The following is an 18453-nucleotide window of genomic DNA, read 5'->3' as shown; positions in this document are numbered from 1 at the left end:
GGAGAAACATGTCCTTATTTCTAAAATCAAAATTTTATAAATGAGAAGTCTACTGCCAATCATATTTTTCCCCTTTGTAAAACTAGTTCTAAAGGCTTTAAGAGTTTTTGTTTGTTTGCTTACTTTTGTTTTCATTAAAGTTCAGGGGTTTTACTTCAATGTACTCCTTAGATGTAGGTCTTTTTCTTTTCAATCCAGGATAGAATTAGGTAAGCCTTCATCATCTTTAAACTATGAAAATTTACTTCTATTATGTATTTGTTTGTTTTTGCCCTTCCTTGTGCTCTGTTTGTGGAATTCCTGCTGATTAACAGAGTAGTGTTGGGTCCAAGGTCAAAGGAATGAGACTGATACAAAGCGAAGGTCAAGCAAAGCTTTATTTCCCGCCAAGCACTGAGAATCAAACTGACCAGCCAGGGCCGTCCCTTGCAAAGAGGCGACCTCTCTCTGCCTTACAGACTAGCTTTTAAGGGCAAAGGCCATGTGGTTGGGCCCGGCCATGCACAGGTGGTCAATGAGATTTTAACACAGAGAAAACTGCACAGTCATGCTATGTCCCACACAGATGGACAATTGAATTACAAATTACCCTATAGTAGATATTTGAACTAGCCTATTACCTTGGTCAGAATTGGCGCCCAAAAGGCACCCAAAGGGTGGGGCCCATACTCCTTGGTAACTAGGGAGACAGTATGCGCCCCCACTGATTGAATACCTCCACCTGGCCTGACCCACCCTTGTATTTGGGCTTTGGTACCTGGGACTGGTTTCCAGGCCTTGTTTTTAAGGAAGTCCCCTGGGGGGGGGGGCAGGGTCAGTTTAAGTTTTTCTGCATAAACAACAAAATCACTGTTTAACCGGATGGCATCACTCTGGCTAAATAGGCCCTTACAGTAGCTTTCCTGGATCTGTCCTCCATTTCTGATTTTCCTTCATGATCTTTATCTATTCATGTACTTTTTTGGCATTTAATTTGGCATTTAATAAATCCTGAGTTCAATCACCCTCTCTCTCCTTCATGGAATGTGCTGAATTGTCATTTGGGTTTGAGTTCCCTTAGAAAAGATAGTGTGTCAAGATTAGTTACCCGATATTTATTTGGCAAGAGATGTCTCTGGGAATCCTCACAGAGGAGCGAAGAAGTAAAATAAGAAAACGGAAGAAACCTGTATAACATGCATTGTCAAACAAGTTCAGCCTGTGAGCTTATTTCATTGAGGTACTCTGAGAAACGAGAACCTACAGATTACCTTGTCTAAGGATAAAGCAAGCTTGATTCTTTAGAAGCCAACTCTCCTAGTCACTAGTTGAGAGCTGCTCCTAGAGGGGGTTGATTCCCTGCCATTTCTTTCCTGCTAAATACATAAGTGGGGCTATCCCTCCCGTCCAGAGCAAGCCGTCTGGCAAAAATGATGAAGTTCTAGAACCTAGGTGAGGTTCCGTGGACTGAGGTCCGGAGCCGATGACCAAGAAAGAATTCTTGAGACATCTTTGGTGCAAAATGGTGGTTTATTAAAGCACAGGGACAGGACCCATGGGCAGGAAGAGCTGCTGCTGCCTGGGGTTGTGAAGGATGGCAGGTGTAGTACCCTGCGGTTGGGGGAAGGTGAGGGAAAGGGAGGTTTCAAAGGAGTTTTCATATGCTAAAGAGGGCCTACAAGGTGCCAGGATTTGGAGGTCTCTGGGCTAGTTCACTGTCTTTTAGCAAGCCATTAACATGAAGATAGTTGGGAGATTCCGGTCTTGTAGGATTGTGATCTCTGCAAGTTAACTATTTGTTTCTCATTTAGGGCAGTCAGGGGTCAGGGGTGCCTGAGGAATGCTACACATATTACCGAGGGGAGCGGGTGGAGAGGGGGTGCAAGGTGCCAGCTTTTGCTTTGTCCTCAGCCAGCCTCCTGCTCCCTCATCAAAAAGGTGAATAAATCCTGGATGCGGGAAGGTAAGAGGAGGATATGGGCAGAGTAGCCACAGCATGGGTTACTATTTCAGTGGGTGATGGGGAAATATAAGTAAAGCAAAATCTTTTCCCAGCCCAGAAATCCTTTCCACATAGCAGTAAAGAAAGTACTTTCATTATTGAATAAGCATTAAGGCACAATGCAGTGGACATCACAGGCAATCCACTGAGAGATGGCAAAGACAGAAAGAAATCTCACTTTTTCATGTATCCCAGGAGACAGAAACCATTACATACTTGTTCTCAACATAAACAATAACTCCTCCTCAAGTAAGAAGTCTTGAAAGGACCCTTTGTCATAGAGTTCATCCTAACTTTATGTGGTTCTTGGGGTGATTAGTGTTAGCCAGTCGGCTTCATCCCAGGGAAAAATAAACTTACTCCATCTTCATGATGGGAGGTGATTTTGCCCCTTGGAGCAAGGCAGCCCTGGAAGTTAGGCTTCTCAGTCCCACAGAAACTGGGAGACCATGGTGTTATCTATCCTGATGCTTACATTTCAAAGAAATGACTCCAAGTCCTTGAGAAATCAACTTCTAGGTAATAAAGTTAACAATAGGCCTATCTGGTCTTCAAAAGGATTTATGTCCATTTCAAAGAGAAGAGGATTTACAATCACAAGTTTTCTAAAGTAAGTGCTGTGAGAAAAAGGAGGGAAGGAACTCTCTTATTTTCAACAGGGAGAAGTCAGCCTCTTAAAAGCCTTTTTTAAAAGTTTTTTTTTAAAGATTTTATTTATTTATTTGACAGAGAGAGATCACAAGTAGGCTGAGAGACAGGCAGAGATGTGGGGGCAGGCGTGGGTAGGAGAGCAGAGACCCTGATGCTGGGCCCAGTCCTAGTGATGAGGGAACAGAAGGCTGGCTGAGGACAAAGCAAAAGCTGACACCCTGCAACCTTCCCCCACCCCCACTCCTGGGTGGGACATATGTGACATTCTTTGGGAATCTCCCAACTATGTTAATGTTAATAGCTTGCTAAAAAGGGAAAAAAATGATCTTGACAATGGCAAGACCTCTGGTATCCAGATTCTTGTTGGTCCTCTTTAGCATATGAAAGTTCTATTGAAACTTCCCTTTTCCTTACCTCCCCAACCCCATCTTATAAAACCTTACATCCTTCACAACGCAGGGGCAGCAGCTCTTTCTGCCCACGGGTCCAGTCCCAATTCTTTAATAAACCACCGTTTGCACCAAAGATGTCTCAAGAATTCTTTCTTGGTCATTGGCTCCGGACTCTACCCCACCAAACCTACTTACATTCTAAAACTTCATCACTAGGACCCTGAGACCATGACCCAAGCCGAAGATAAAGGCTCAACCCACTGAGCCTTTTATTTTTAATTTGCATTTGTTCTTACCTTAGAAGTCTTATCTTTTAAAACCATAAATTTTCTTTTTTTTTTAAGATTATTTATTTATTTATTTGACAGACAGAGATCACAAGTAGGCAGAGAGGCGGGCAGAGAGAGAGAGGAGGAAACAGGCTCCTGGCTGAGCAGAGAGCCCAATGTGAGGCTTGATCCCGGGACCCTGGGATCATGACCTGAGCCGAAGGCAGAGGCTGTAACCCACTGAGCCACCCAGGCGCCCCACAGCCATAAAATTTTTGTGTCTGCATTTTTATCTCCTTCACTGCTTCCTAAAATGTGTTTATTCAAGTGTTCATCTTTCTCCTTCTGCCATTCAATTGGCATGTGTTCAAATGGCATATGTTGAGATGTTCTGCCTGATTTTCTTGTCTATGGCTGCTAGTATTGTATGCTATTTTTATTTGTCAACTTAGATGTGGTTGTTGAAATCAATTACTGCTGACATTCTTTAAATAGTGAGTGGAAGACACAGGGATTCCCACCCTAGTGGGCCTCTGATCCCAGTTTCCTTGATTTCTCCTAGTCTCAAAGGCAGGGCAGGCTTTTTGGTTGCTTCTCAGCTCCGGAGGTCAGGGAGAACCATGACACTCCCATGTCCTTCCCCCACAAAGTGCACAGATCTCTGAGGACAGACTCTTCCCAGGATCCACTCCCTTTATCCGTTTCTCTCCACTGGGCTCCAACACTGCTTTCCAAGTGCATTCACTTCCCCTTCTCAATTCCCTCTGCTGAACCTGAATGGAGCCCATTTACATCCAGCTGGATATGGAAAAGAAGAGGCTAGAGAAGCATATTTAGAAAATTGTGTTCCCAAATGGTTCTATTCCACAAATGTTTTTGAGGATCTTAATTACTAAGCAAGTGACTTTTTAAAAAAAATTTTAAAGATTTTATTTATTTATTTGACAGACAGAGATTACAAGTAGGCAGAGAGGCAGGCAGAGAGAGAGGACGAAGCAGGCTCCCCACTGAGCAGAGAGCCCCATGTGGAGCTCAATCCCAGGACCCTGGGATTATGACCTGAGATGAGCCAAAGGCAGAGGCTTTAACTCACTGAGCCACCCAGGCTCCCCTAAGCAAGTGACTTTTAAATAAAATGAGGGGATACAAGTCTTTCATATGTTAATTCAAGACGAAGACCTTGACCATTTGGTCAAGACCAATGACTTTCTTTTTCTTGAAAAGTGAAGAGCCCTTTTATTGTATCTAGACACTCCATTCACTGTTTCAAACAACACACCTTCTAGTTTGAGAAGTTAGACCATTCTTGATGTAATGTAGAATGTATGATTTGATGGTCTTGAATTGAGGTTTATACCCTCTAGTAAACACTCAGCTACCAAACTCAACCATAAGGAATATTCTGGCACTATCCACTAATATGGTTTTAAAATCCTGACCTACTTTAGAAAATACCATCTTTGGTTCCACTATGTCTGGTACTTCACCCTTCATGAAACTAGGTCTATTAGAATGGATGTGGTGAGAAAAGATTCCCCATAGCTGAGAGCTATAACCTAGAAGAGCTCTTGCCACTTTGAATTCGAGGGGGCAGGAATTTGCAAGTGACAAACTGACAAAAACCTGAGGTGTTCTTCAGGATCAAGCCATTGCTTCTCTACCATGTATTTATGTGCATCCATTTGTATAAAAACACTTTGTGTGGATAAATTTTTGGACCACTAATTTGTACTGTCATAAAAGAATTTCCACATATGTGTATTTAAAAATGCTTTTAAATTGACAATTCAGACAAATCCTATTCAAGCCAAGGTATAAATAATAAATGTGTGTTTATTTGAACTTCTTGATGGAGAAAGCTGTGCAGACAATAGACTTATTTATTTCTAAAGAAGATTTATGTTAAAAGAAAATTCCCTGGGGCATTAAGAAGAAAAAGCCTGCAAAAAGCACTCTAGTAAATTATAACTCTGAGGATAAAATATGACAAAAATAATTGCTAAAGCAAAAACCACAGCATAAAACTTGCATGTACTCTATATCATATGTTTTCAACTTTTTTTTTTTTTTTAAAATTCCTGTCACTGAAAGAACTACTCCTGGGAGAATAATTGGGATTTTCCAATATGTTAACTCTCTCAATTTATATAGAATTTTGAATATTGTTTTGAATTCTGTATATTTAGCATAATGATATTTAGTGATAGTCAGATTAGTGCTTATTATTTTATTACTATCTTCATCTTATAAGGAGGAATTCAAAACCTGGAATAGTAAGGTCACTTGCCCACGTTTTATGCCATTAATTGGAAGAGCTGGGATAAGCTCTTCCAATTAGAAAGAGCTCTTCCAAAATGAAGACCTGACATGAGCAGAACCTGGTCTGTTACCTATCATGATATATGGTCTTTCAATGGTATATGATCCATGTGACATACTGTAGACAATAAATTTGTGAGTCATTTGAAAGTTAAAATTCAAGGAAATACATGGGGTGATGTTAATTTTTCCTTATCTTTCTAAGACATGTGAGCTCTCTGGTTTAGAGTAATTTTCAAATATACATTCTCTTAAAGTTATACATTTAAATTAACTTAATAGGTAAACCAGCATTCAACCGATGTACTCTTACATCGAAACAACAGTTAATTTGAAACTTTTATAATTATATTTTTTCAAGTGAATTTAATGTTCATTAAAAGCACCCATTAACATAAGAGTGCACTTTAGAGTTAGGCCTGCTAAATTCAAATCTCTTATTCACTGAATAATTGCAACCAAGTTACTTAGCTTCTCTGAGAAAAAAACCTTTAACTTTTTCTGAGGGTTTATAATGTGCCAGACACTGTACTTGGGATTTACGTCCATTATCTCATTTCATCTTTACATGAGAGACTTAGAGTTTCCTTATTTTGTAGATGAAGAAACCCAATCTCAAAAGAATATAGTACCTTTCTATAATAAGTATCAGGGCTATTAATTCAAATTGAGGTATTTCTAACTCCAAAATCTTTTTTTTTTTTCACTTTTCATTACCCTCAGCTTCTTCCAATACCCCCCTAAGGGTTCTATAAAATTAAATGACATAATGTGTGTAAAATACACAGTAGCAGCCTCACTGTAGGTGCTTAAAGAGTAACATGAATAGTTTCTATTTTTAATTTTTAATTTTCCAAGTAATATATCCTAGTAGATACTCTGCTTGGAAAGTGGCATATTCTACTATCAAAGTCCTCAGTAGCTGTGAAGGAGAGTCATATGGTGAGTCATGAAATGTTGAAGATGTGAGAAAGCTTAAGTATCATCATATCTAACATTGTCTATTATTTTTTGTTTAGTGAGCTTGTGGAACAATATCCTCTTACCCCAAACTGTTATATATAAACAGGTTTAAGTTGAGTTGATATGGTTGAGTGGGATGGAAAAAAATCCTCATTTTGTATCCATGTGGTCCATGAGACACACCTTTCTGGAACCCTCAGGGCTCCACAAAGCACCATTTGAAAATTCCCTCTCTGTAACTTTCTCTTTTCTTGCATATGAAGAAGGCCACAACAGCAAAATATCTGATAAAATTTGCAGTTAGTAGAGGAGCTATGGCAAGAAGAGATATTACACTTGGTGCTTTCTAGGTCCTGCTCCAATGCACTTTCCTGGACTTGGAGCTACATAAAAGTGTCTACAGAAAAGCAGTCGTTTGGGGGCAGCTGGTTGGTTCTGTTGGTGAACCATCTGACTCTTGATTTCCGGCTCAGGTCATGATCTCAGGGTTGTGAGATCAAGCCCCGACCTGGGCTTGTGAGTGAAGCATGGATGCTGCTTAAGATTCTCTCTTTCTCTCTCTCTCTTTCTTTCCTTCTAAAAAGAAAGAAAGAAAGAATAAAGAAAGAAAGAAAGAAAGCGGTGGTTGGTATTTGTAGGATTTTTGAAATATTTGTTTCTATACATAGAAAGCAATACAAAAAATTATTTCAGTCTCTAAGATTATAACAGTTGTCGATAAGGTATTACTATAAATTTTGCATCACTGGGAACTTTCTGGATGCTAAAGTTTGCTGAGATTGATTTCTGAGAGCAAAGAGTAAGCACTGTACTTATATAGAAATTGATTCTCCTGAAATGGGAATGATCTAGTAAGAACTGATCCATCTGCCAATTCCTGAGGCACCTGGCTGGCTCAGTCAGAAGAGCATGTGACTCTTGATCTCGAGGTTGTGAGTTCGAGCCTCGTGTTGGGTATAGAGATTACCAGCTGCCAATGCCATTATGCAATAAGGTATCAAGCCAAGGAAGGTCTAGAGAGGAGGGGCTATGGTAAAAAATTTGCTTATTCTAACTTGTTTATGAGTAACACCACAATACTCTCTTAGGTTACAACCTTCTGTTGTTTTACTCACTTACACAGACTATATGCTTGTAATAACAGAACAAATACTTGATGTGGTGTAAACTGCAATTGCATAATTATTTGCTTACAAAATAAAATATCATTGAATATACATATTTAAGACCTATACATTGTTATTCATTTAATCAGAGACATACTAAATATAATAATAATTTGGACATTTTTTCCTAAGCTAAAAATAAAGTCATACTAGTAAATATAGATCACTCCATTCCAAGGTTTCGGGACAATAAATGGTTGAGCATTTAAAGAAAACCTTAGCCTGAGGGGTACTTGGGTGGCTCAGTTGTTAAGTGCCTACCTTCTTCTGTTCAGTCTTCTTCCCAAGGTCCTGGGATTGAGCCCTGCATTGGGCTCCCTGCTCTCTGGGAGACCTGTTTCTCCTTCTCCCACACCCCTGGCTTCTGTTCCCTCTCTCACTGTCTCTCTCCCCTCTCTCTCTGTCAAATAAATAAATAAAGAAAAAAGAAAAAAAAGAAAAAAGAAAAAGAAAAAGAAAAGAAAACTTTAGCATGAGCAATAGAGTAAAGATTTCTTTTTGATAAAAGAAAACTGCAGCATGATTTTTACCCCTAAGTAATTAATTCAACAAGAATTTATTGAATATCTTCCTCATATTCTATCAGATACACTTATATATGAAGAATAATTTGGGAGATAAGAAAATGATGAAACAGATGTGTGTAAAGATAAATTATGAAATAGAATAATGATGCTGTAATCTAGGAACAAAATATTGTGCAAAAATCATAATTAATTAATGTAATTACAGAAGCAATTTTGAAACAGTAAAATCTCCCTTAACCTATATGTTTTTGGTTTGAAAGTTTTTTGATAATTTTTAAAAAGTTGAAAGGGGAATTATAAAAATATAATAAAATACAATAACAATAACAAATACAACAGGTATAAACAAGTTTGGGAACTAATGCCACTGACTCAGGGTTTATAAAGTTTAGGCAGTAGGATCTTAACAATCAGATTATCGTGGACATTCGGTTAACTATTTTATGGGGGAATAAATATTTAGCAATTGTGGTGAGTTGGTTAAGTGGTTCAGAGTAAAGACTACTTCTGTAATTAAATATTTAAGAGAAGAAAATATAACATATATATGATATCACATATATACATCTAGGTGAATACATAGGTGTTTAAAAAAATGATGGCTTGGGGGCGCCTGGGTGGCTCAGTTGGTTGGATGACCGCCTTCGGCTCAGGTCATGATCCTGGAGTCCAGGGATCAAGTCCCACATCGGGCTCCCAGCTCCATGGGGAGTCTGCTTCTCCCTCTGACCTTCTCCTCGCTCATGCTCTCTCTCACTGTCTCTCTCTCAAATAAATAAATAAAATTTTTAAAAACAAAAAAAATGATGGCTGGGACATCAACAGAGTTACTCAGGTGTCCTCTCTGCTGGTAATGCGTGCTTTTTCAGGAGACACTGGAGAGACAAAATAACCCCAAATCTGGAGTAACACAAAGGAGGAGTACATGATTTACATCATATTGAGACAATTTATAACATTTTTTTTTTTTTAGAAAATTGCCCAAAGCAAGTGAACACTCTTCTTAACAAAATGGAAACATTTTCTTTAACTAGAGTTCCACTTTAAAGAGCATTCTATTTGCATGTGTGTGTGAGAGATAAAAAGAGAGGTGGACAGAGACAGAGACAGATTCCAAAGGGTCATCCCAAGTAGCAAATGATGATCACCACTGTGACTTTTAAGGATAGTAGGGTCGATTAACTGGTAGGCCCTTTATTTCACTGAGCTCCAGTAAGTTGGACTTGCAAGCTTAGGAATTAGCCCTCAATAACTAAATTACTCTCTCTAATAGAGGTGAAAATAATTTGAAATTTCCTCGGAAATTCCAAGTGGGAGGAAAGAGTAATACAAACATTAGACACAGGAAAGAAAAAAAAATTAAAATTGTGTAATGAAGCAGGGAAGAACTTGTGACAAGAGAATGAGAATTTTTTGAGTTGCTGTAATGAGGTTATCAATGTGACCTCTTTGCTTTGTGCCCCTCTGATATTTTAAATGAAGTCTCTGTCACCCATAAATGATTTTAACTGTGGATATTCTAAGGTACTTTAAGACATTTTGGGTTTTACATTACAACTAAAAGTTGGCAAATCCAGGGAGCATAAGGCTGGACTCAGGCTCACAACATAAGGGAACATCTAATCCTGTGTCCTCTTTGGGCAAATTTGCCTTGAGTCATCTGAACTAAGATGAAATACCCAGTTGTAAGCTGACTGAAGTCTTTACTCCAGAATGGAATGTGGGTACAGAGGGTCCCAAAGACCCTGCCCCTCTGTTGGACAAACTATGCAGGAAAATAGAGAATGACCCTTCATGAGGTACGTTTGTTGGAGGAATACAGCATGAGTATCCATGAGAAATTGTGCAAACTAATCTGAGCTCCACCTTAAATACTTTGGATAAATGCCTTGTTTGGAATGGATGGTCCAAACAGAGGATTAGGCATAAACAATGTGACGTGAGATCACTAGCATTTTTAGGTAAAGTCCTTCATAAAATAGGAGATGAGTAGTGAGAACCTTGAAAATAATAGTTTCACCAAGCACTGATAAGCATACAGCTTCCAAGGAATCAGAACCTTTTAGGAGGGGAGAAGAAATTCATATCATATGGGCTAAGTGCATAAGGACCTGTTATCTGCTGTAGGATACCCTGGACAGCCCAGGGCTACATGGGACTGAATACCAGGAAATTGCTGAGAGACCACTAGCTATGATATTCCATAAACTACGCAGATACATCTATGGGGAAATCTGGACCTAGAAAATGTTTATTTACATTTATCATACCTATATCAGTACATACCAGTGTGATTAACCACTAGACCTGGTGTGAGATTATCTGAGTTCTAACCCAACTCCACGATTTATAGTCTCTGTAATCCTGGACAATTTTCTCTCTGTGTACCAGTCCCCTCATCAGTAGAATGAAGGAAGTAACATTATGTAGAATAAAGTATAGTTGTACATACAAAATTAGATAGCCTATGGAAAGTACTTTGCATACCCATGACCTAAGAAGCAATATTAAAATTATGATTTCAATTTCATTGCTATTACTGTAAAAAGATACTTGAAGAAGATACACTGAAAATGCTAATAGTATGTCTTAAATTGTGTGGTTGTTGATATTTTTTAAGATATTTGTAGTTTGGGGGATTTTTTTCAAGTTTTTTTCAATGAACATGCTATTTTGAATTAAGAGGAAACTTTTCTAATTGTCAAATTATTTCCAAATCAGAAGCATTCTTTTGTGGAAGCTAAAATACAAGTGATAATTCCTAAGAGAAAGTTTTCTTTAAAATCCTTTTAACGATTTAACACACGAATGCAATTCAAATTAGACTCTCTTTCCTGTAATGCTATTCTCTGTAAAACAACCAGTAAAAAACTGATATGTTTTACTTATATTTTACCTTAGGGTACAACACGGGTGTAGAATGTTTGGGGATATGTAAAACTAGATTCGATATTTGTAATGACTTTGTTTTGAATTTCTCATGTTTAGCAGCTAATAATTGCACTTGAAATAATTAGCTCGTGATTCCTTTGTAATAGCTGAACACCATAAATCGTGTTCTGAAGGTCAGCGGTTTAAGTAAATATCCTCAGTGGAATAAATGTACCTTTTTCATGGAAGATTAAATAATATCAACTGAATGTGCAGTCTTTTAAGCAGAATTCTAAATGACGTCATGCTGATTCACCTTCTAATATGTGCATCTTACATTCTTTTGATTTAGTCCCTGTGCCCTTTTCTGTGCTTTCATTAGATGGAGAACCAGTCTTCTGTACTGGTAACTTCGGACCAGTTCGTGTCAATTTATACCCAAGATTTTTCGCTACCATTTCTAATTCCTTTTTTTTTTTTTAATATTTTATTTATTTATTTGACAGCGATCACAAGTAGGCAGAGAGGCAGGCAGGTGGGGCAGGTGGGGTGTGAGAAGCAGGCTTCCCACTGAGCAGAGAGCCCATGCTTCGGGGTTCCATCCCAGGACCCTGAGATCATGACCTGAGCCGAAGACAGAGTCTTAACTCACTGAACCACCTTGGTGCCCCTACCATTTCTAATTTCTTAATCTTTTTCTTTACTTTTCTTGCTGTTATGTCCTCCTTTCTATCTAGTGTAACCTGCCACAATACTATGATCTTTGTTACAAAACACACAAAAAGATAATTGGGCAGAAACATAAAAACACTACTTACTGCCCCATTCATAATCAACTTATCAAATAATGAATTTACTGCAAAGATAAACTTTTTTTTTCCCTCAAAATACATTTGGAACTCTTGTTTAAGAAATACCTCATGAGATTTTATTAAATTACTATAAATGTACTTACTGGTTTCTGGACATTGGTGCGATTTGGAATGGCTGTGGTGTCTGCCCAGAGACAGACTTGAAGCTTCATGTTACAAATCCACTGGGGCTATAGTCTTGGTTTTTGTTTGCTTGTTTGTTTGTTTGTTTTTTCTTTTTTGTTTTTTGTTTTTAAAGATTTTATTTATTTATTTGACAGACAAAGATCACAAGTAGGCAGAGAGAGAGGAGGAAACAGGCTCCCCGCTGAGCAGAGAGCCCAATGTGGGGCTCGATCCCAGGACCCCGGGACCATGACCTGAGCCGAAAGCAGAGGCTTTAACCCACTGAGCCACCCAGGCGCCCTTGTAGTTTTGTTTTTGAAAATAAAATCTGGACGTTCTGGCAGACAATGGCTAGCTATTCAAAAAATTAGATTTAATGAATAGGTATGATTTTAACTAGCCCTAAATGAAGACTGGGTGCAAAGATGGCTTGTTGTCATCCAGTCTCCATTCTCACTTGTTTCTGTCATAAATGAAACCCTCACACTGAGTCTCATGGCTTCTCAGTCTGAAACCACATTTATAGCTTCCATTGCATTGGGCCACCATGTGACTACACTTTTACCAAAGAGAAGAAGAGCAGAGATGATGTATGAAACCTCTGGTATGTGTCCCTGACATAAGCTTTTTGCTGCTACATTTTCTTTCCCTGGCCCCTGGAGCAGAATTTAGAAGTGATGGTAGACAGCCTCCTTCGTCAATAAACATGAAAATGATGTCCTCGGGGCCGCTAGAGTTAAGAGAGGGGGAACCAGGATCCCTGGATAAGACCGCAGACAAGAACCACCTGCTCTTCCAGTTACTCACCGCTTAGACATCTACTTCAGAAAGAAAACTCTTCTTCACATTTGAGATACATTTATTTTGGTCTCTCTTGAAACAGCCCGGCAATATTTTAAAATACTACTTGAGAATGTAAGAAATAATACTTATTACTGTAAGAAATATGTGTAGCATTTTTAGATTATAAAATGTCCTTCACTTTTCTCAAAATCCACAAAATCCTGGGACCTCACTATTATTATCGAAGTTTGACAGGAAGAAGCAAAGGCCTGGGAACGTTTGCTCTGTCAAAAGTTACGCCAATATGTGAGTTCCAATGTAACACACCTTTGAAGATATGCAATTTAGTTTTGAGAATAACCAGTAGTAGCTCACGATTGCTTCTGCTGTGTTAACTTTTCTCCTTTGAAATCTTTATCACTGCTAACACCTACTTTACTGGGTCCTGGCTGAAATCCTGACCCACATGTGACCTCCAGCAAGTTTTTTAATAGCCAAAGACCTCAGTTTCCTCATCTGCTTATATAAAAGATGATGGGGGAGGGGAGAGGCAAATATTTTTTTAAATAGCAAGCTGCATTTTATTCATGAACATCAGGCTAGTGGCCCGACTGTAGTCAGGCTCATTTTATTTGAGAACCTTTAAAATGAGTATTATTATTCATATTTGAATGCCATACCTCAAGGCATGCAGACACTATAAAATCTGGCTAGCAAGAAGCCCTTGATAACCAGCAGGAAATCAGTTCAGGAAGTATGGAGAAGGAGGCAGTGTGAAGAATCCTGATTTAACCACCTGAACACTTAGGTGCAAGTGAAGCCGACCCCAGAGAGAAGGACCAGCTTGCCTTGCAGCAGAACCCCAAGAGGAAAGAAATGTTTACTACACTCTGTAAGTGCATAGTCTTTGAGGCAAGTGCTTCTTCTCCCTAAACTGAGAAATGGGCGTTAAGATAACCCTTTTAAGTAAAAATTCCTACATAGAGATGGAAAGTAGGCTTAGGGGTGTAGAGTGGACTACCAGGCTGAAAGATGTTGCTGTTTGGAGACTTTTGATTACATGGGGGATGGACAGAAAAGCAAGCACACCTTCCCATCTCTTTCATGGATCCTTCATGTATTGAAACGATGGACATTTCTTCAGTTAAGCACACTAATATGGTTCATATACTTAACTCATAAGAGATCAATAGCAAATTTGCTTTCATTTATCTAGTTAAGGTCTACTCATGTTACTTTTCTAGTCAGTCCCCACATAAAACTAAAAATTACTTTGTCATTCAGTTTTTATCCTTTGAAATTTAGTGGAACAACTACAAGTTTACTGGGGAGGGGAGTCAGGAAGAGTAAAACATAATTAACATTATGTTACTATTTTAAATGAATTTTGCTTCCATGAATACCCTAGACAAATGCAAATCTGGTTGCAAAATGAACTGGATTTGAATCCTAACTTTGCTGAAACGACTTGAGGTTTTTTAAACTCAGTTTTCTAGTCTGAGTTGTGAATAATGTGCAAGGTTATTGTGAGATTAAGAGATGTTAGGCGTCAACTTCCTGGCACTCATTAGCAAAGTATATAGATCAGGTACTGATTGGCTCTGCTCCTGTGTTGAATTAATCAGGCCACAGTAGTCGCTTGGGTACAGTACTACAAAAAATCTGATCTAACAGTACCATGTTGTTGGTTAAGCTGAGGAGATATAGATCATGCAGAATGAATGCCAACATAATGCTTAACTGCCAGCCCTTTAATGGACTTCTGTTGACTAAAATGAGGCAGCAAATGACAGAGAAAATGTGGGTACAAAGGCAGATGACAGCCTGGGCCAGTGGGCACCTAGACAAAAACCAAGACATTGGTTTTGCATACATTAATGGAGAACAGGTAACCTTTACACTGTTTCTCAAAAAATAGCTAGAAAGTGCTTGTTTTCTTTTTTTTTAAGATTTTGTTTATTTGAGAGAGATCTAGAGAGAGAAAGCAGGCACAAGCTGGGGGAAAGGGACAGAGAAAGAGCGCGAGAAAAGCAGACTCCCTGCCGAGCAGGAAGCCCAGGGCAGAACTCGATCCCAGAACCCTGGGATCATGACCTGAGCCGAAGGCAGATGCTTAACAGACTGAACCACCCAGGTGTCCCGAAAGTTCTTGTTTTCTTAAAGAACAGTGATAATCTTTCGTTTATTATCTGCAAAATATTACTCATCAGACACAAAAACAATCCTTTTCTTCCTCAATATAGTAGTGTACACTCAAACTTTAAGGCATTTCTGTAACTTCTTTTCAGGGGTTTAGCATTTTCATTTAGCTGATTAAAATCCATTGTAGATGATAATTATGCCAGCTTTTTAGAAAAATCATTCAAACACTCAAAAATGATTTTAAAATCTTTAAATGGCTTGTACCAGATTTTTATTTCTCAAAGGGTTTCTACTTATGGAAAATTTGCTTAGATTATGCCCTTTTGTCACAATCTCAGTAAATGTTAAGTCAATGCAAAATGGGTGGATTTGTATTTCTAAAAATAACCTCTTTCACAGGAAGAAGAATTAAGGAAGAGTGGGGAAGCCAAATATGCCCACTTGAGTGATGAACTTCATGTATTAATTGAAGTGTTTGCTCCACCTGGGGAAGCTTATTCACGAATGAGTCATGCATTGGAAGAGATTAAAAAATTCCTGGTTCCCGTAAGTGTCTTTCATTTTTCACAAAGATGTTTCTCATAACTTTTTTTTTAAGTGCGCCTTTGATCGTCACTGACTTTTAGATAGAGAGTCATGTGGCAAACTAGTTATTTGTGGAGTTGACAAGAAGGTAAAATAAAATAGGTTACATCAATCAATTAGCACAGGACCTGGCATGTTGCCACATACCCAAGGTTTGACCGTGTCCTCCATACATCACTAGTTCACAGTCAGGAAGAAAATGACCATTGACACATAAACACAAATATGTAATTGAAGTAGTGAGCTTTTCTCTTGTGTCTGAATCACTTGGTAGTTGACATGTATTCTTGGTAAAGCATTTGCAGGTACAATGGGAGGGGGAAAGAGATTAGATATGTAATATTTGCAACAAGACAAAGACGTTACTTGAAAATACCAAATGTACTGTTACGTGACATTATGCCAGGTGCAGGCTCATTATAAAACATAATGTAAAATAATCAATATTAATAGAGCCAGACAATTGTTGACATCAAACAAAAATTGGAAAAATAAACTCTTAGCACTCTATAAGAGCAACAGAGATCGTTCATTTAGTAAGGCAGCAAATTCAGGGCTGCATATTGGGTAGAATTAATTCTCTACTGATTTTCTAAGAAATAGAGGAAGGTTAAATGAATGAAGCTTTTATAAAAGTAGACAATTTAGCATTCTAGGAAGAGGTCATTCAAACAGAATTGGCGCTGGGGCTTAGAGCTGGGAATAAGATAATTGGAAGAGAATGCTGAGTCTGGTTTTCTGGAGTGCCTGGGCAGAGGAGCAAGAGAATAGCTAAGATTAATCTGTTCAATGAAGAAACACTGTAGATTTCTAAAGTAAGCAATAAACTCAGAGGAAATGGTAGGTAAGATTCATTGATTGGCAATGATTTTGAGAATGGGAAAAGGAAAAAAACAAAACAAAACAGAATTTCAGAACATAAAAGCATCAAAATCTAGCCACATAATGTATTTATGTGCCCAGCTTAAAAATTTCTGTCAAGACAAGGTTATGGAGCAGTCCCATACCACACTGATTATTTCCTAACTTTATACGCACACAGAATTTCTGCACAATTTATTTTTTGGTGCTTATCAGAACACTTTCCTAAATAGATCCAATATTTCATAAGCATGAGGATGTTATGTGCTCTCTTCCTTTTGCCTCCAAACTAAATGCCTCGTGCTGTTGGGTAAGCAGTTTTACTATACTTAGATCAGGCCTCTAGTGATATAGGTGGTGTAGAAAAAGACTAGGACTACCTGCATTACTAACTCATTTCATGCCTGTAGACATATAATTTAAGTTCTCAGAGCTTCAGCTTCTTTAAAAAGAAGATAATTATAACTGATTGACCTCTGTCACAGTTATTGTGAATATTAAATAGCATAATGTATATGAAAGGACATAGAAAATTATTAAGTAACACTTAAATGGATGCTTTTAATCTATTTTATTGTTATAGTAGATAGAATCTTGGAATGACTTCTTGAGGTTAAATATGTATACTTGAGGTTAAATATGTATATTATATGTACACTATATAATTGCTACATATATATTGGATCTAAGTTGTGGGCTAGGTTAACCCTGTTTTATTATAAATGCCAGTGATACATCTCCCCTATTTCTAGACCTTGTGATACGTGTAATCATTTCATGTGTAACTTCTCCACGGAACTATAGACCCCATGAGGACAGAGCTGGCAGTGCCTCTTGTATTCCCATCATTTAGCATCGTGCATGGCGCAATAATTATTTGTTTGGGAGTCTGACTGATGGAATGGTAGATTAATAGGCACCAAGAGTGATGCAGAGATATAACACAGCTACTTGGGTCAAGTTGAAAGCATAGTATCCCAAAATTAAGATGCTTTATATATACCCATCCGGCTGAGAAAGGAAAATCTCACATTGACCCATATAACCTGTTCCTGCCCACCTCTGGGAATCTTCTCTCTACCTGACCGACTACTCCCCCTCTCTGCTCCAGACGTGCGGTCTTTCTGCTCATCTCGCACTCCAGACTCTCCAGGCTCACTTCTCACTGAGGGTCTTTAAAGATTCTTCGCCGAAATACTGACAGCTGTCATTTAGGTTGCTGCTCATGTTAGGAATGCAGGAAATTCCTCCCTGATCACACCGTCTAAAGTCACCTCCCTACATTTGTACAAGCCTATTATATTTTGCTCACAATATCACTGGCCCCTTAATTAACACTCCAGTTTACTGTCTTCTCATGCTTTGGCCCTCTTCACTTACTTAATTTTCCTCATAGCTTTTATAACCTGTTCTATATCTACACACATAAAATATATATTACTTATTCATTTATTGTTTCCTGCTAAAATATAATGTCATGAGGGTGAGCATTATTGTTAGTTTTACTGCTTGATTCCTTGTTTTGAACTATGCCAGACACATGGGAACATGTAATAAATATTTTTTGCATGGGTGAATAAATGATTGAATGAATAAGTTTTTGTTCTCTTTTAAAATTTTTTTTAAAGATTTATTTATTTTGGTGAGAGAGGGAGCATACCAGTGTGGAGAGGGGCAGGGGAAAAGGGGGGAAAGAGAGAAGAAGTCCTCTCACTGAGCCTGGAGCCCAAGGCAGATCTTGATCTCACAACCCTGAGATCTCAACCTGAGCCAGAACAGAGAGTCAGACTGACTTAACCATGCAGATGCCCCTGAATAAGCTTTTTAAAAAATAATAGGGGCACCTGGGTTGCACAGTCAGTTAAACCTCCAACTCTTAGTTTCAGCTCATGTTGTGATCTCAGGGTTGTGAGACCAAGCCCCAGGTTGGGCTAAGTGTGGAGTCCGCTTAAGAATCTCTCTCCCT

At 38.4% G+C, this 18453-nt stretch overlaps 1 protein-coding gene across 11 annotated transcripts in view; it reads left to right on the top strand.

Annotated features, from left to right (window-relative positions):
- KHDRBS2 (KH RNA binding domain containing, signal transduction associated 2) overlaps positions 1 to 18453 on the top strand; it is a 601759-nt gene that overhangs the window by 291910 nt on the left and 291396 nt on the right. For all 11 annotated transcript variants that reach the window (XM_032340352.1, XM_032340351.1, XM_032340350.1 and 8 more), the window contains exon 4: positions 15441 to 15587. In XM_032340352.1, the coding sequence (XP_032196243.1) occupies positions 15441 to 15587 (147 nt within the window). The remainder of the gene's footprint in view (positions 1 to 15440; positions 15588 to 18453) is intronic.

This window comes from Mustela erminea, chromosome 4, assembly GCF_009829155.1.
Source record: "Mustela erminea isolate mMusErm1 chromosome 4, mMusErm1.Pri, whole genome shotgun sequence".
Classification (NCBI taxonomy): domain Eukaryota; kingdom Metazoa; phylum Chordata; class Mammalia; order Carnivora; family Mustelidae; genus Mustela; species Mustela erminea.
This window is presented reverse-complemented; position numbering and strand designations above follow the sequence as displayed.